The following is a 20,161-nucleotide window of genomic DNA, read 5'->3' as shown; positions in this document are numbered from 1 at the left end:
TGGTATTGTTGTATGCATCAACTAAGTTTTTAAGCATATCGATCCATCGATAACTACCTTGAGCTGTGAATTCTTGCCACATTTTATTTTTTAGAGTTCGATTAAAACGTTCACATATAGATGCTTTTAGGTTGCTAAATGTTGAGTACAAATGAATTTTATGACTTTTCATAAGATCTTTGAATTCTTTATTGTAAAACTCCTTGCCTTGGTCAACGTGTAGATTTTTAGGATACCTCCTTTGTTGTAATACAGACTTCATAGCATTTCTGACATCACCAGCACTTTTGCTTTTAATAGGAACAGCCCAAGCATACTTTGAGAATATATCTATAACTGTCAGTAGATATTTAAATCCACTATTTACAGAACTATATGATATCATTTCCACTAAATCAGCTTGCCAAGTTTCATCAAGTCCTCGAATGTCAACATGACGACGAGTATAATTTTTTCGTGCTGGTTTGTGAAGCTCTTGAGCTATGACTTTCTTCTTATTTTCCATGTTTTTCAAGTTTAGATACTCTACGTTCAAAATCAGCTAATATTCCACCATTACGTATTACAGATCTCGTAAGCGTTGATATACGATTCGATTGCTGTTGACTATATAGAATCAGTTCACTAAGACTCCCTTCTAATGCACTCACTTTGGTTTTCAATTCGATAATGAGGTCTGGATGAGTTTTGTATTTATCATCCATATGGTTTATTGCAGCTTTCATAGCATTATATGTGACTGCATCACTTTCATTCTTAGGTTCAGCAACATTACATAACCTCTTTTGGTCTAAGTCGAACTGCCCATCATTTGTTAACTTGAAACCTTTTCCAGGTGGTCCAACACCACTACTACAGCCTTTAAATTGTGTCTGATTCGATTGGGAAGATACACGTCCAAATATATCGATACCCATTTTGATGATCCTCTCTTCTCAAATGTTATTTTACAAATGATGAATTATTGCTAATGCCACTCTTAATAAATTATTTCAGCTTCCCGCAGCTTTTCAATAATTGAAATTATCTCATTCGAATGACTAGAGTTGCCAGCTGTTTGAGATGCCATCAATAGACGAAGGCGATCTACAAGTTCATTAGGATCATCCCAATAAATATAATCCACATATTTTCGTTTCTTTGAAACAGTCATAAAGTTAGGCAACCCTTTACCTTTTTTTATTGGGGATCCAACAAAGTCAGCAATATATTCAATATATTTAGAACTCTTATCAACATAAAGACTTCTTTCGGATTCATAATTTTTCTTGTGTGTATTTGTGGAAATGATCAGTTTATGGTACACATCTAAATCATTTTCAGTAATAGATTTTTCATTCGGCTCACTTTTAAATAACAATTCTATAAGCCCCGGAGATAAAACATGATTTTGATGATTCACTGAAATTGTATTATCTCTAAATTGGACAGGTGAATTACCAAAAAATAATTGATTATTTTTTTTACGAATACCAAATCTTGTATCGAAGCCTTTAGGATTTTTTTTATCTAACATCTCAATATATTTGGAGATAGAGTTATGATATCTCAGTGGTGTGCTTGCAGAGGTTGGAGGATCTGATATAATGGTTGCATCCAAGTTGTTGGTACTAGTACTACCAACATTTGAGTCATCATAAGTATTCTGAGCATCATATATTTCACTGTCATTAGGATAAACAGTTTGATAGTTACTTGGATAGTCACTATGTTCACGTTTCTTCAACGGAAAATTTTCTACGGCTTCTTCTTTAATTTCATGTTTCAAAGCCTTTGAATTCTCAACTAATGTCCTCAACGGTGTCACTATAGGTTTAAATATTTCATTTGCAGCTTGTTCAGAAGTATCTTTATCAACTTTTAATATTTTATGCTTCTGTCTTATTGCATCACTAATTTTGGATATTTGTAGCAGCATATCTTTCTGCTGAGAAATATTTTCACACGCCATGTTTGCACACTTGAATGTCATTTATGACTGTGTCAATTTGTATAGGGATGATTAATTTATACTAATAAAACAGTCAAAACCTTTTCTGTAACGTCCATTATTTAGTTCACTATCTTTATCAATAACAACAAATTCATGTTTATTATCACTTTTCTTATCATTCCAGCATGCTGAACATAAATCTTTGAATTCACTGTACGGCATATCTGTATTCACATGATCATCATATATGTGCTTCAAATTCATTTCATCTTGACGAAAAAGTACAAGAAAATTGGCATTGTCACGTATCAGATGCTTTGGTATACGTGTATAGGTTTGACAGAGATAAAAGCTATCAACATTTTTGTGTCGCCCCATACAAAAATATGCTCTGACATGATCTTGCTTCTCACAAGCTACGTCATCGAATATCATGAGAGAATTCTGTTGTGCGTCATCCGGATTTACAACTGATTCATGATCATTAAATGGAAAGTATCCAACTCCATCTATCGGCTGCAGTGCTGACTCTAAGAATCTATATTTAGGCTGATTCAGTGATTTAGAGTATACATAAATGTTCTCAAACCTTAAACCATTAGGATGAGTAATTAGTGCAAGGGGTGCATTTGTTTTCCCACAATTTGATGGTCCACAAAGAACTGCTCGAACAGTATTTGGTAGCAGTGCACCATGACGTTTTTGAATTTTTTTATCATCACCTTGAATTACTTGATCAAAATTAATCACAGGTAATTTAGATGCTTGTTTTTCAAACTTCATTTTGAATTATTTTCAGAGAAACTGATTACCAAGTTGATCGGATGGTGGATAAACGATAACTCAACAATTCACCTATAAATACTGAGTATTTATAACACTGCGATTAGTCTTGAATCTACAATGATGAAGAGCACACGTTTAAATAAAACTAAGCCCAAGCAAGGCAGAGGTTTTGTCAACGGTATTATAAATAAGCTACCAATTGAATTACACGTGCCAGGATATCAATATTGTGGGCCCGGTACAAAATTAGTAAAAAGATTAGCTCGTGGTGATCCGGGGATAAATCCTCTAGACAGAGCTTGTAAAGCTCACGATATTGCTTATTCTAAAAATCCTGACAATATGGCGGCACGTCATGCAGCCGATAAAGAACTTGCTGAAAAAGCTTTACAACGTCTTCATGCAAAAGATGCTAGCCTTGGTGAAAAAGCTGTGGCTTGGGGGGTCAATAAAACTATGAGAGTGAAGAGAAGTTTTGGTATGGGCCTGAAAAAGATGGCTACAGTTAAAAAGAAGTTGAAAATAAAGAGGAGGAAGTCTAAAAGAAATAGTAAAAAGAAGAAGAAGAAGATGGTAAAGAAAGGAAAAAAACGACTCGTTCCTATTCGGCATATTATAAGTTCCACTAAAAAAGCTATGCGTAAAAGTACTGAACCAATAAGGTCTGCATTAGACGGTGCACGCGAAGCTGTAAAAATAGCTGGTGGGAAAAAGAATATTCGGGTACCTCGCCATATGTTAGATATACCTCTAATATCTAAATCTCGTAGGATACCAGTACCAGCATCAATACCACAAAATAATGGTGAAAAAATATCAAAAGTTGGTGGGATATTACCACTTTTGATACCATTATTCGCTGGCTTAAGCGCTACTGGCGCATTAGCTGGGGGCGCTGCTGGTATCGCTAAAGCTGTAATTGCTGCTAAGGATGCTAAGCGTGAATTGGAGGAGGCTAAACGGCATAATTCAACAATGGAAGCTATAGCCTTGGGTAAAGGGTTATACTTGTCACCGTACAAGACTGGAACAGGATTATTCTTGAGCCCTCCACCAAAAAACATGTAACGCTACCTCATCGAGCTCTCACCAATTTTGATTTAATCAAATATGCAAAGGATTTAAAGATCGCATATTTCCGAGGTGTTTTCATGAGAAATGATTTACCAAAATCTGGTCCATGGAAAAAGGAATCAGCAATCATAAATCTAGATGATAAAAATGGTGGTGGAACTCATTGGGTTGCATACAAGAAAAATGGTGATGATGTCATTTATTTTGACAGTTTTGGTAACCTCAAACCACCAAATGAACTCATGAAATATCTCGATGTTGGTAGCGTAAAATATAATCATCAGAAATATCAAGATTATGATACCGTCATATGTGGACATTTGTGTCTAAAATTCCTCAATAATGAACTATAAATGGGTGTGTGGTTTGATTGATATGCTTAGTCATGGCTGATTCGTTGACGTTAACACTATCTGGAGCTACATCCACATTGGAAGCTCAATATTTTCCACCAATTGAATTATCGCCTGGAAAAAGTTATGTCTTGGGTCTTGTGGAATTGTTAACATTCAATTCTATACCTAATATTGATGAGGGATGTAATAATTTCTATTTATCCAGCATAAATGGGAAGGAAGCGGATAAGGTTATAACGATACCTACTGGAAGTTATGAACTTCGCGATATTGAAAAATATTTAATAAAGGAATTACCTGAGGGTGTAGAACTAAGCATCAAAGCAAATAACAATGAATTACATAGTGAAATCAACTGTAATCGAATTGTAAATTTTGAACCGAAAGATTCAATCGCATCGTTATTGGGATTCGGAAATCGCCGACTTGCACCAAAGCTTCTCCACAAATCTGATTTACCAATAAAAATCCTCAAAATTAATGCATTGCGAGTTGAGTGCAATATTACTACTGGTGCATATATGAATAACCGTAAAGTACATACAATTCATGAGTTTTTTCCAAGTGTTGCACCAGGATATAAGATCATTGAAGTACCATCCCACATCATTTACTTACCAGTCGCAGTACAGTCAATACACAATCTTCAGCTGCGAATTGTTGATCAAGATGAGAATTTGGTGAATTTTCGTGGTGAAACGATTACAATAAGATTGCATATAAAATCAGTGAAATAATGGGGATTGTATTTGATAAAAAAATTGGTGGTAGTTATAAAAGTGAAGCATCATGCCGAAAGCCCATCAGTCGTCGTGCCCCTGTCAGGGTGCTAACATCTCAGAACGCCCAATTTCTCAAAAACCTGGGATTAAAATTACGTGGAAAATCGGTAAAATAAGAAAAATCAATTTGTGCTGCATTATACTACCATGGCGGAAATCTTGAACATCCAAAAACCAGTAATCTTCGACGAATCAATTTCTCACTATGAGGTTCATTCACATCAACCTTATGCTTCAACAACATTCAATAATAGTGATGAAATAAGAATCAGTATTCAACATCAAGATTTATGCATTCTACCGAGTAAGAGTACCTTACACATTTGTGGGAGATTTACGAAAGAAGATGGCACTGCTGTTAGTGAAACTATGGAGTTGGTTAACATGGCCATTTGTCACATGTTTGAAGAAATACGCTACGAATTGAATGCTATTGAAATCGATAGATGTAAGAATGTTGGAATTACAAGTCTTATGAAGAATTATATAACTTTAACCCCCGGACAGGCTAATTTAATGGAAAACGCCGGGTGGTTACAAACTGATGATAAATTGACTAATGGCGATGGATATTTTGATATTTCTATACCGCTGAGTTTATTACTTGGATTCGCTGAAGATTATAATCGGATTATTATGAATGCCAAGCATGAATTAATTCTCATCAGATCAAACACTGATATTAATGCCCGATGAAAAAAGATTTTGTCTAATCATATATGATCATGCATAATTGTCTATATATGATCAGATCTAAAAATTGGCCAGGTCTAATTATATATAGTCAGATATGTTTATACATGATCATATATGATTATATATAATCATGCATGAACGAATATAGTCATTTTTAGAATCTGATTTAGAATATCTGTAAATTATTAATTAAGTAAATTAATTAGAATTTATTGTCTTTATCAATCTAAATGTCGGTTAAAATTGAATAATAAAAAAAAAAAAAATTCTTATCCGTTGACTACTATTTTACTACGAGGTCACCCGTCCAATTAATGTCCCACGCCGATGCTGCTTAACTTCGGTTATCGATGGATCGTAGTCTGATCCTCTAGTCTGTTCTTCACTTATAAATAAGAAAAGTTTATGGCATTACTTAACTCAAATAATCAAATTGATACTTTATACTTTTAAGTTGCTGCCGAAACCTTTGAACATTTTTTAAGTATTGGGGGGGATTCAAGTTTGAATGATAGTTGACAAAATAAAAATTTAATAACTTTGATATTAAAAAATTGTCATATTATTTAATATATATATATTTATTAGAACTACATACATAATTAAATATTTATAGGTTTCATATCCATAAAGTTTGATCAGATTTAATCATACATAGACATATATAACTACATATAAGTTTATATCAGTCATGTCTGATCAGATCTAATTATGTCTAGGCCTATATCTAATTATATATGGGTTTGTATCAGTCATGTCTGATCAGATCTAATCATGTACATACTTATATATGATTATATATGGGGTTATAACAGCCAGGTGTGATTAGATCAAATAATGTATAGGCTTATATATACTCACGTCTGATCATATATAGACTTGTATATGATTATATATGGGGTCATAACAGCCGGGTATGATCAGATCTAATTATATATAAATAGATCTGATCATATATAGACTCATGTATGATTATATATGGGGTTATAACAGCCAGGTATGATCATATCTAATTATTCATAGACTCATATATAATCAGATCTGATCATATATAGACTTATGTATGGGCTTATAACAGCCAGGTATGATCAGTTCTAATTATATATGACCCCATATATAATCATGCATGATTATATATAACTTTATGTATGATCATATATAATCATATATGATCATACATATGAACATATATAATCATATATGATTAGACAACATCTTTTTTCATCGGGTGCATATCTACATACACCTGCTGCTGCTAGAGACGCTGCTGAAAAAGTTAAAATAGTTCTCAATAAAGTGGAATGGAATGTACCATACGTTACAATGTCAGATAAACAGAAAATTCAAGCACTAAGTTTCATCTCAAATGATCCAGCTATTCCATTGAGCTATCGTACATGGCAATTATATGAATATCCACTACTTCCTAAAACAACAAAACATATTTGGCCTATCAAAACTTCAACACAATTGGAGAAACCACGATATCTGGTTCTAGGATTTCAAACTGCAAGAAAAAATGTTGTGACGAAAAATTCCAGCCACTTTGATCATTGTAATATCCGAGATGTAAAAGTTTTCCTCAATTCTCAAAGTTATCCATATGGAAATTTGAATCTAAACATTAATCGCAATCAGTATGCTTTATTATATGATATGTATACTAATTTTCAAACGTCATACTATAATAAAGAGCCGGAACCATTGTTGACTAAAGCAGGATTTTTGGAAGAAGCACCACTCTACATTATCGATTGTTCAAAACAAAATGAATCAATCAAATCTGGACCAGTGGACATTCGTGTTGAATTTCAATCAAATGATCAGTTTCCTGATCAGACATCAGCATACTGCTTAATTCTGCATGATCGTATTATTGAATATAATCCATTGAGTAGTACTGTAAGAAAATTAACTTAATAATAAATGTATTAGAAAACAAGGTTGAGAGAAATAAATAAATTTTCACAATTAAAATATGTTTTTATAATTTTATTTTGCTTATACCCAATACACATAATTAATTAATTAATATATCATGATAAGTACATATAATTATATTTAAGTTGGAAAAATTTCTTTAAAATTGAAGATAGTTAATACAGCCACCTAGTATTGCCTAGTTAACGATACATTTTGTTCTGACAACTATCTACCATTAGCAATACTTCAGATGGTTACGATAGCCACATTTTTCAATATACTTCTTGTTTTTCTTCCTGGAATTCAAACACGTTTCACTTTGGAAGATTTTGCCATATCAATTTCATCCTGCATTGCAAACATTAGAGTGTATTGATTAATTAATTTTGAAATAATGCTGGTGTCCAAGGTAGCAATCCTTGGTGCATCTACTAACTCAGGTTCTCTTGAAATTTGTTTATAAACAATATCATAACGCTGTCGAAAGCGGTCAAGCCATCCGTTTGATCCAGAAAATTCTAAACCTAGCAGGGACGCTATTTCTTGAGCCTTATTCCGCAACACTGGACCATTCACAGGAATTTTTGATGTGCTAGCTTGATTATACCATCGCAATAACATTTTTTCTAACTCATCATATTTTCTTGCACGAATTTTTTGACGTTTCATTACACGACTGAAAGCGTTCATTTTAATTTGTTCGCGACTCTTAAAAATAGATCTGAGAGTTGAATCTGGAATCCCAAGCTGTTTAAGGGGTTAGGGGTACTCAGGGGTATGAAAAAATGATGATTTTCAATAATTTTTTTTTTGTAGTTAATTACTTTATTTGACAAAAATAAAAACATAGCTTTATTAGAACACGTTTCGATTTGACTTCACGAAAATTTCAAAAAAAAAAATTAATAATTCAAAAAGTTATCGCTGTTTTTGTAGAGCCCGTTCCTCCCGAAGTCCTTTGCGGTGATCATCATAAGTCCTTGGAGATTCATCTAAAATCAATCGGACAAGAAAAATTAGTTTTATTAATAGATAATCTTGTGCCTGATCGAAGCTTTTTTTTTTTTTTTCGAAATTAACAAAATGGCGGCCTCAGGAAATTTTTTTCAAATTTTCGAGAAAAAAACTGACAGTTTATTGTTAAAAAAAAATCGAAATTTTTGAAAAAAAAAAAAATCCTTCGATCAGGCACGAGTTTTTAATGTATTTCAAAAGTACAATAAATTTTATTGAAATCTACCGAGCAGTTTTTAAGTTACAGTGATCACCAGTTCAGAAAACATAGTTTTGAGAAAAACGCATTTAAAGTTTTGCTATGGATTTATGTCGAATTATAAGAATTATTTAATAACTTACACTGAGTCATCTATTCCTGGACCATATAATAGCTCTTCAGCCGACATAGCAGCTTCCAAAATATCGATTTGCTGGTGCCTACGTTGCAATCGACCTTCTCGGGTGTTATCATTAGCGCGCTTATCTGCTACTTTGATACGTGCAGCATCCATTCTTTCTGCATACCGATGAGAATTAGGCCCACAATTAAGTCCAAGTGTATTCATCAAGACTAATAATGAATTTATACCCTCATTAAATATACACATAGCAACGTATGCAGCTATTTGTACGATAGTAAAACTAGTATTTACCGTTTTTGGGCATATTTTCCATACTAGTTGGTTAAAGCTTTCATTATTATTCTGATTGAATCCACCTACACATCTTGAAAGTAAATTTTCATTACTAAGATCTTCGTATATAGGCTTGATAGCTTTTAAAACATCAGAAGGTAAAGGAGAATAATCGTGAGAAAAGGTATCAAGCTCTCCTCTTGCTTCAGCGCGCTGGTAAGAGCACCAAGATTCTTCGCCTTTTGGACACATATCATGATTCGGTTTTTCATCACTCGAGCCGTAGTGATAAAAGGTTGCCATTATAGCAGATTTCATATTTTCAATAGAATCACAATGCCGGCGTATTGCTAAACCATAGTACACAGTTAGTTTGTCTATTAATTTTCCTGTGAGCTTACCTCGACCACCAAGACCTTTTTGTTTACTCTTCAGCGTACGTAATCGACTCCCCATCCGCTTTTGGACATGCCCTATACATTCCTTTTTATTTACAGTTGTATTTTCGTAAGGATCTGATTTTATAATTCCTGAATAGGTCTTGGAGTCACCATCACCAATATAGTTGGCATACTTAACTCCATATTTAGTTTCAGAATACGAAAACATTTCGACCATCGCATCCACCTCCATTTTCCCAGAAGACCCTTGATGATTAGCAGAACACACATCTTCATGCGATTGATACCATTCCTCGAACTCAACAGTATTTGTTTTTTTTTTCCAATTATAATATTATATTATATTCCAATTAATATATATATATAATTATAAATACATTAAAATGGGGAGATATTCATGACAATGAAACCCGAAAGGTCGGTTGCTTGCAGCTGTTTCTAGCTACCTGCTCTCGAATGCCACGTAGCACCCGAGCGTCCTTTGGTCATTGTTAAATAACTCGAAAAGAATTTGTCGGATTCACTTCAAATTTTCACACAATATTTTTAAAATATTATACTTTAAGAAAATGCAAAAAAAAAAAAATCGATTTTTTGAAAATTCTGACTACCCCTAACCCCTTAACCAATGTTTTCCGCTTTACCAGCTTATTGTTATTATCATATTTTTGAAGAATTTCCATTTTTTCAGCTATAGTCAGAGCTTCCCGTTTAAAAGGAATAGTCATTTTATTTTTTTTATTAAAATATAGAACCCACTAGTCTAGGAGCATGTCCACACTTTAACTGAATAAGCGTGTTATAAGCGGGCGCGTTATAGGCGGGTGCTTTACAAACCGGAGCGCTATAAATAGGGCACTGTGCTAAAGCGATACTGTATATGCATAGTTATATCGGCTCGGCCCTAATTATATGTAAAAAGATATAGAGATGAATATGAAAGAGATAAACTTTACTTAAGAAATGTGTTGGAGTATAAAATTAAAAATGATGGAATATTATTTCTAGTTCAAATGTTTTTTATTTATTTTTTATGCTATTCAACATTATTAATAATAATAATTACATAATAATTACTGTTACTTAAATATACTTTTTTTTTTTTTTTTTTCGTTGACACTCGTAGCAATCATTTCGGTATGGGTAAAACTAAACACTTCACTGGTTTCTCGATGATCACATCCTGACGTATAATGCAATGTTTCATGTAGATTTGGAAGTCCATAATTTTTGTTGTTTGGCAAATGTGCTGGCAGTTTATCCCAAACGCAGCTTATATGTGACTTGGTTAAACGGTAAAGAAAGTTCGTGTACCTGAGTTGCGACCAACTTGATGATAAGTTGTCGACAACTTTCAGCTTGTGTAATTGTTGACTACAAGTTGGCTGCAAGTTGCTCAGCAGCTTGGCAACAATCTACTGCCGCAACCTGTCTCTAAGTTTCTGAGCAACTTGTAACCGAGTTGTTGGCACCAGTTGCACGAGCTGAAAGTTGTCGACAAGTTGCTCGAAAAGTTGCTGTCAACTTATGGAAATGCCAACTTTTGCAGTCAACTTGGCAACAGGTTGCGGCAGTAAAGTCCCCTTCCGAATTCTGCTTAAAGCAGTAAAAAAATATGTAGTAAAAGGTCCTTATTTATCCACTAAGTCCTCAAAATCTACTCTTATCGATAAGAGAAAACAGACCCCCCGGAACAAAACCTGCATTACCATGATCAGGTTCCAGTCAAAATCTGCATTACCATGGTTGGGCCTCAACCAAGTCGGCATTATCATGATCAAGCCCCCACCAAATCTAAATTATCATCAATAAGAAACAGACCCCAAAATGTCGATAGAATAAATCTACATTACCATAAATAATAAAAAAGGCCTCAAATATCGATAAAATAAATCTACATTATCATCAACAACGCGAAAGGCCTCAAATATCGATAAAATCAAATCCACATTACCATCATCAGGCCCAAATATCGATAAAATCAAATCTATATTACCATCATTAGGCCCAAATATCGATAAAAACAAATCTACATTACCATCATCAGGCTCAAATATCGATAAAAATAAATCTACATTGCCGACACTAGGTACTTATCCTAGGTCGGTAAAGTAGGACACTGTTTTGATTCTTGGTGCCTGAAGCCTCCCTGTTTAACTACTTCTCTGAACGAGCCCTACCGATCAAGCTCAATTTTCTCACGGCTTCAAGTTATTGACAATCTGCGTCGAATGACACCTTAAAGTTCAAAATCGGTTCATCCGTTCAGAAGATACAGGTATTTACATACGCACGTACGTACACTCGGACATCATCTTGAAATTAGTCAGAATAGCTTTCGAGGACCTCAAAACGTCGACATCTGATGGGAATTCGATTTTCACAAATCGGACCGAAACCAATAACTTCCCGAATTTTTGAAAATTTACAATTTTCTTAGCAGGAAGTTAAAAAGTAGTTGTTTTTTGGCCCATCCTAATATATAAATATATGTGCACGGAGAAAAAAATATTGTTCTGAGAAGTATACTGTATAGTTACAGTGACAATACGAAAAAGTTATCTACTAGATTGTTACTGCAACGATCTACTATATCGTTTTGACAACAATACGGTAGATAGCTCTGAGACCTATTGACAGGGTACGCGACGAAAACAATTATGTCGACCGCATTAATTCATCCCCAAAAAGCATAGAGAGAATACGGAAAGTTTTTATAAACAAATAATTAAAATTTTTAAAGATTGCGAAATATATGTGTGATACCACATTTGAAAGGTGGAAAAATATACAGTAGATTATACTGAAAAAAATAATTATAAAAAATTTTAATAAATACAAAATGAATATTATTTTGAACGACATAAGGTTAGCTTGTAATAATCATAATAATAACAATAATAGTCATAATAACAAATGAGTTAAAATAATTATAATTATAATTTTTTCAAAGTTAAAATTATTAATTAGCATTAAGTAAAGAAATTGAAGTGATTTCAATTATTCGTAATTTTAGATTTTAAAACTCAATAATTAAAAAAAACTTTGTGTTAAAAAATTCCCCGTAATAATTTTTAGCCAAAGATGGACATCATGGATGGAAATGTATAAAACTTGCAATTACTATTTCTATCAGTATTTTTGCAATTAACAACACAACAACTCCCTGATTAAAAAAGTGAATTGAAAAGTATTGAAAATTATTTCAATTCTTTTCAATCCCTCGGCGGTTTTGAAAAGTATTGAATGGAATTGAAATTTCGATCGTTTGAATACTTTCCAATTCCAAAGTGGAATTCGAAAGTATTGAAAAGAATTGAGAATTGAGAAGGATTCAGAAAGATTCAAAAATTTCAATTCATTTCAATCTTTTTCAATCCCACACTTAATCCGAAATGTCGGATTATTTAGGTATTGAGAAGGATTCACCCGAGTCGAAATTTTTTTAAAATTAAACCCTGTTTCAACCTAGTATAGTTTTTAGTCTGAGCGTCAGGTTGAAATGGGTTTTAGAAGATAGAGAACTCCATTGAAATTAAACCCTATTTCACTCCAGTAGCGCCTACATACGTTCGTTTTCAGGCGAGTTAGGTTGAAAAAGGTTTTAAATTTAAACTCCCTTTCGGCCCTCTTCATGCTCGTTTCCAGGCGAGTTAGGTTGAGAAAGGGTTTTAATTAAAACCCCGTTAGACCCTTGTTCGTCTGATGACCTATATTTACGAATATCATGATCTACATTTTTTCCACTAAATTTATAAATAATATAAGAAAATTATAAATAAAATTATACTTTGAAATTAAAACAAAATTAATTGAATAATATCGCAGAATTTTACTTTTTCCGTGTGTTTTCAATTTATTTAAGATATACCTTTAATAAATTACCTTATAAAAATATATGTTATTATGAAAATATATATTTTTCTAATATGATATTTATAGTTTTAACATGTTTATATTATTTATAAAATCTGTATCTAAAAAAATTCCAAATATTACGATATTATTCAATTGACTTTGTTTTTATCTATAAGTATATAATTATATTTATAATTTTTTTATGTTATTCATGAATTTTTAGAAAAAAATGGATTAAGATATTCGTGAATATATATATATATATATATATATATATATATGTTGATTTATCATTTTTAAATGTATAAATATTAATAACATATTTTTTCTTAAATGTCTACTTCTTTGAAAATTACAATTGAATAATCAATATTTCATTGGTTGATTATTTTATTACTAAGTTTATGCAATGGTACAAACACACGAAAATACAGTAAAAGAAATTGTAAGATTCTGAAAACACTGTAATATTTTAAAAAATTTACCTTACTATAAGAAAAATAATTTCTAAGTTTTAATCCCCTTTTCATCCTAAACAAAAATTTACAGGTTCGACTAGTGTAGGTTGAAGTAGAGTCTTGAATCTCAAATTAAACCCCGGTTCATTCTTTTTCGACCTTATTTAAGGCGTACTAGGTTGAAACAGAGTTTTAAACTTCAAACTAAACCCTAGTTCACTCCTCCTTACCCGAATTTCAGGCGAGTTAGGTTGAAAAAGGTTTTAAAATCGAGGCGGCAAATACCCACATCAAAAGGTTCAGGCGCTACAAGGCTCAGATGGGGTTTTAATATTTCGACTCGGGAATGATTACCATAATATTATGGTAATCGTTCCCATAATACTATAGTAAACGTTACTATAATGTTATGGTAATGGTTACCCAGTGAACACATGACCTTATTTTGACGTCATACGTAGGTCATAGCAATGTCACGACATCTGATGTAAATTTGATGTCAATCTGACGTTCTACATGACTTTAATATGATGTAAAGCTTGTGACATCATATTGATGTAAGCATGACTCTTGTACTATGTCACAGTTATGTCTTATGTATTACGTACGTTTGACATAGAATCTACATCACATTGTTATGTAGTAATAAAGTCATTATCCGTATATCATAATGACGTAATTTTAAAATCATACATTTATGTCAGTAGCAAAGTCACGGTTATACGTAATGTGGATGTCACTCTTAAATCATATCTTTACATCAGTGACAAGTCAGTATTTTACGCAATGCTGATGTAATGTCCGAGTCATAGTTTTTTATCATCTATTCATTGAAATAAAACAATCATAGAATGAATTTTCAAACATGTGTAAATGTGTAAAAATAACAACTAAACGTCGAACATTTTTGGGGTCAAAGTAATCGATAAACTCGATAATAGATCATTCAGACGTTTTAGATTAAAACATTAGCGTGAGCATAAAAAAATTAACTTTATTTTTTTAAATGATATATCGAAAATATCATTTAGGATGACAAAGAAAATGTAACGACAGTTTGAACTCTTTTGCTATTATGATTTTAAAGTTTAGTATCACAATTTTTCAATCGATTGAATTTCATACGATTTTGTGAAATTATTTAATGTTTCGCAAAATTTTATTTAAGATTTTTTAAATTTCACATCACAACAAAAAATTAAAAAATTTGATGAAACTTAATGAAATTTTATACAATTATCATCGAGGTCGACAAATATTGCTTCTATAAAATTTCATATAAATTCATGGAGTTTTTTAAATTTTGTAAAAATCCATCACGAAAACTTATTAACTCTGTCTTTTCCGGCATTTCACTCTAAATACATCAATTAAGCACGAGATTTGAACTCTCGTGATGTGGACCAGTGAGCAACGTTCAGGACTACCAGCCAAGAGGAGCCGTGTTCGAACCCAGCAGACGCCCAGGATTTTTTCATCATTTAACGTTATCTAATCTTGTTTCAGAATTCACAATGCGTTCACGCGGTAATAATCAAATCAAAAATTCGGTATTTCATTTTATTTTTTTCTTTTTCAAAATATTTTTTCCGAACTGATAATTTTGACATCACCCATATGTCATATTGACGTCATAGAAGGTCACACAGACATCACATTTACATCATGCATACGTCATTAGTTTTACATCATAATCTTACGTAAAAAAGTGGGAAATAATGAGTCACACCTGACTCATTCGTGACTTATATCTTACGTAAATGATGACATAGCGTAACGTCACTCTGACGTCAAATTTACGTCAATGTGTTTACTGGGTACCATAATGATGTAGTAATGGTTGCCATAATATTATGGTAACCATTACCAATATAAATATATGGTTACCATATATTATTGTAACGATCACCATAATGTTATGATAACGGTTGCCATAATATTATGGTAACGATTACTATAATATTATAGTAATGATAACTACAATATATGGGTGCCGTTCCTATAATCAATATTTCAAGAAAACCGGTTACCATGCATTATGGGAACCATTCCCATAGTATATTATACTTGTTACCATAAATTTCTCCGTGTAGATGACGATTTCAACGTCCGATACTTCCACTTACAATTCAAACTTCGACTTGGGAGTACATTCAAGTTTACTTTGGGTTAATTTTAATCCAGGTAAGTTCGGATTAAGTCAATATTTTTATTCAAGTCGATTCAAGTCATAATCAAGCCCAATAATTTATTTAATTTAGATGTAAGTTCATTAAGCTTATGTAAGTTCTACAAGTTAACGTAAGTTAAATGTAAGTTCAATATTTCGATTCGGGTTATTTGATTTACGCCTCAGTAATTTACAATATATCAACATATGTGTGTTGTTTGCTTTTTCCAGCATTTTCATAGATTTTTCCTTCGTAAAACAAAAACGAGAAATTGAGAAACAGGCGAAATTAATGAAGGAAAGGCCTGGGAGGCTGCTTTATAACGGGCGATCTTGACTGGCTCGTGTCAACCAGCCACTGTCCTCGTTATCAATTAATTTAATGATTTAGATTAATTTATTTTATTTTATTGCTAAATTTAATTAATGATGAATTAACTTATTATTAGTTAATTTATTATATTTTGAAAATTTAGAATTTTATGTTCCTGGCATGCACTCTGGAAGCGGGATTCGCTCTGTCATAGACCGGACACGCGGCTGGAAAATAATTTTTATTCTATGGGATTGGAGAGATAAAATAAAGAATAATTTTCGGGTTATATAATATCATTTGATTTTATTTACCCATAGTTTACCCACGTACATAAGAATATAAATTCCCCTGAATAATATTAAATTTATTAAAGATTCTATTGTAATAAATAACGGGTAAAATGAAGATCCCTGGTAACAAATAAATATAAAACAAAAATCTCGAAATGCTCACACTTGGAGAGAGAGAAAAGAAACCAGCGATTTATTAATGAAGTCGATCTGGTTAACTCACCGACAATCCTTGTGGTATAAAGTGTAACTGGAACTCAGCACAAACTCCCGGGGAAAATCACCACCACTTATAAATTTGACTTAATAATATATATATTTTCCACTTGTTAAAATTCGTTTTATTAGTTGAGATATTAATATTAATAGCAAATTTAATTAGACTATTATTTTACTTTAGTTGATAAGACGATTAGAAATTACTCTATTACGTTCAACGTATATATTGCGCAAGGCACTCACAATTTAGTCCAAGACTCAAAATGACTGTAATGAGTCCTGGGAGGTAGCCAGGGCCTGAGAGGCTAAGAGGCTCTGAGGCCAAGAAACTAAGAGCTAAGAGGCCAGGAGGCTAAAAGACTCAGAGACTAAGCGAGTTAGCAAGTGCTTTCTGGCCCTTTTATAAAACAAATTTGGATAGGAGTGGAACTACCCCACTATCGTCTGAATAGAATTCGATCTAGGGGGCCTCTGACCTGGCCCCGGGTGACTAGAGAGTGTCAATTGACATAAAATTATCCAAATAGATGGCCGTAGGCTCAACTAGGCTTTGGCGCTTGATTTCAAGTCGAAACGCACTGTTACAGCTTCTAAGAATCCATGGCCACAATTTAATGGCCCGAAATAATTTATTTATTTAATTATTTAAATAAATATTATTCATTATTTTCATTATTATTATAACTTAATCATATACGGATTGTTTTTAATTTATTATTGTATTTATTCAGATTATATTTATTCATTTATTCATCATTTTATTCCCATTTTAGTTTTTAAATTATGCAGTATTTCACGAGTATTATTTGAAATCGCTTTATTAAATATAATAAAGATTCAGCGAAACATATTCATGACTTAAAATTTAAATCAACAAAAATAAAAAATAAAATAAAACATAATTTCACATATTATTGCATGCACTCATTTATCTAAGTAAAATATTTATTTATTTTTAAACTAACACTATATCATTTAATTACTTATTTTTTTAATAAAAATGTGTACTGCTTTATTGCTCGAATGATTTATTATTTAATTAATAAAAATTATTTATTTATTAAAATATTAGTTATACGTTTGCACGAGAATGTGCTCGTAAGCTTTGTAGATTTTATGTGCAACTTTAAAAATAATAAAGAAGAGATATATATTTAGCAATATATATCTGATGTAATTAACACTTTAGTATCGTTTAATAACGCGAGTCAAGATTTCGTGTAAATTGAATATAGTGCAATGAAGCCGGTCAAGTATGATCCAAGCAAAAGCGAGGCATATAAAGCTCTTCAAGAAGAAGAAATGGGATATGATGTACAAGAGGTCAGTCAGCCACCTCGTTCTGGCGTTTTTGCACCTCAGAGAGCTCATCATCACAGAGTAAGATGTTTTTTTTTAAACCCTAGTGGATCCGAATTATGGTAAATTACCGCGTTTTATTTGAAATACAGTAATTTACTGCAAATATGCCGCATTTTACGGTAACTTGCGAGAAATTTGCAGTAGAATACAGTAACTTGTAGCAAATTACGGTGATATGCGACAAATTTGAAGTCAAATACGGTCACTTACAGCTTTCAAAAGATCTACCGTAAAATACCGTATTTTATGGTAACCAACAAATTCAGTAGGATCCGGTAAATTTCGGTCATTTGCAGTAAAATACAATAATTTACGACATTTAGAAGAATTACCGCAAAATAAGGTATTTACCATAAAGTATGCCATTTTCGGGTAATACTGCGGCAATACTGCGGTATTTGACGGTACGAACGCGGCATTTTACCGCAAATTTGCGGTAACATTGAGGAATTTTATCGTAAAATGCCTTAACTTACGGCAATTTACAGTTATTCTTCTGAATGCCGTAAATTGCAGCAGTAGTTTTACCGTATTATACCATAAATTACCGCATTTTATCGCAAATTGCCGTACTCTGCCGTAAGTTGTCTCAAATTACCGCAACATGCGGCAAATTTGCAGTAAATGACGGCATTTTACGGTAAAACATCGCAATGTAACTGCAAATTCGCGGCAAAATTCTGTACTTTTACCGTAAACTAACGCTGTATTGCTGCCGTTTGACCATAAATTTGCCGTAAAATGCGGAACTTTTAGCACGAATATCCGTAATCTTCCGCAGATTACCTCATTTGTATCGTAAAATGCCGTACTTGATGGTAAAATATCGTATTTTACAGTTATCTACGATAATTTTTCTGAATGCTGTAAATTGCGGTATATTACAGTAATTTGCCGCAATTCGGATCTGCTAGGGAATATACTTAATATTACTATAAAGAAATATTTAACTTTTTGTATTCTATTTATTAAACAGCAAACACACGCGCCGCCAAAAAGTCCTGCTTTGTCACACGTAAGTGATTTCTATTTTTCATTATATAGAAAATTGATGTTGTGAAAACTAATAAGAGTAATTAAAAAGTTTATATTTTTATAAATTTTCAATTTCATTTTAATAATAATTAATATTTAAATCATTTGGCTAAAAAAAAAAAATAGTTTCTCAACATTAATTTATAATTATAATTAAAACTGCATTATGTCAGTTCATTCCACGAATTATTCGTTTTAAAACAAATAAAAAAATTTTATTTGTTAGCACATTTGAAGAAATTTTACACTAGTAAATAACAAGATAACATGAAATGTTCCTCTGAGCATGATTGTTTAATTAATTATGATATATTTGTTTGATTAAGGGTGGAATGTATCGGCCCTTTCCTCTTCCTTTTGTAAAGGACCGCGTCAACGGCTACTAAATTTAATCATCAATTGTACGTTCATTATTATCATAAAAAATAATGGAGAGAGAAAAAAAATCATAACTAATATATGAAATTAATAACTTTAATAATTTATCCTTTGTTTTATGAGTATTTTAATGAAGTAAAGTTGATTGTGATGTGTGAGCTGACGCCCATCCGTCTAATACTAGTTAACAAATAATAGATAGAAATATTTTAGTTCAGAAAGCAATACATTTTATTGTAGTTTCATTAGGCGCTACACAGCTGCACATAAATATCGCATTACATTAGTTGTATTAAGTCTTACTTTTATAAAGACAATGCGATGAGCAGACGTTTCGCGTGGTCAGCAGTTTTGACTGTGGCAAGAAAAGAGTTCCGTTGGAGACTGCGAAGGGATATTTTCTTATGCAGCACGAAAAGAGTTCTCATGGGAAACGGCGGAGTGATATTTTGGAAGAGAGGATGCAATTGCAGAAGAAGAGTTAGTTACCATA

General features: G+C 32.3%; 2 protein-coding genes across 5 annotated transcripts in view; one reads left to right on the top strand and one right to left on the bottom strand.

Moving 5' to 3' along the window:
• The window catches only part of LOC130668636 (PDZ and LIM domain protein 3), a 129,026-nt gene that overhangs the window by 108,305 nt on the left and 560 nt on the right, over positions 1-20,161 (top strand). For 2 of the 3 annotated variants that reach the window (XM_057471013.1, XM_057471009.1), the window contains 2 exons: positions 18,129-18,273; positions 19,232-19,270. In XM_057471013.1, the coding sequence (XP_057326996.1) occupies positions 18,129-18,273; positions 19,232-19,270 (184 nt within the window). Of the gene's footprint in view, positions 1-18,128; positions 18,274-19,231; positions 19,271-19,616; positions 19,698-20,161 lie in introns of those variants that run through there. The other variant, XM_057471011.1, reaches the window with a different exon arrangement.
• On the bottom strand, positions 8,314-10,140 carry LOC130668638 (uncharacterized). 2 transcript variants are annotated; one of them, XM_057471024.1, is made up of 3 exons: positions 9,200-10,133; positions 8,907-9,117; positions 8,314-8,542 (listed from the first exon to the last, which is right to left on the bottom strand). In XM_057471024.1, exons 1-3 carry the CDS (start codon positions 9,219-9,221, stop codon positions 8,539-8,541), a joined length of 237 nt encoding a protein of 78 aa, XP_057327007.1. In that variant the 5' UTR covers positions 9,222-10,133; the 3' UTR covers positions 8,314-8,538. The 2 variants fall into 2 exon arrangements, with proteins under 2 accessions (XP_057327007.1, XP_057327006.1); XM_057471023.1 differs by having other exon boundaries at positions 8,907-10,140.

Source organism: Microplitis mediator, chromosome 5, assembly GCF_029852145.1.
Source record: "Microplitis mediator isolate UGA2020A chromosome 5, iyMicMedi2.1, whole genome shotgun sequence".
Taxonomy (NCBI): Eukaryota; Metazoa; Arthropoda; class Insecta; order Hymenoptera; family Braconidae; genus Microplitis; species Microplitis mediator.
The sequence above is the reverse complement of the archived record's forward strand: the minus strand, read 5'-3'. Positions and strand labels throughout refer to the sequence as shown.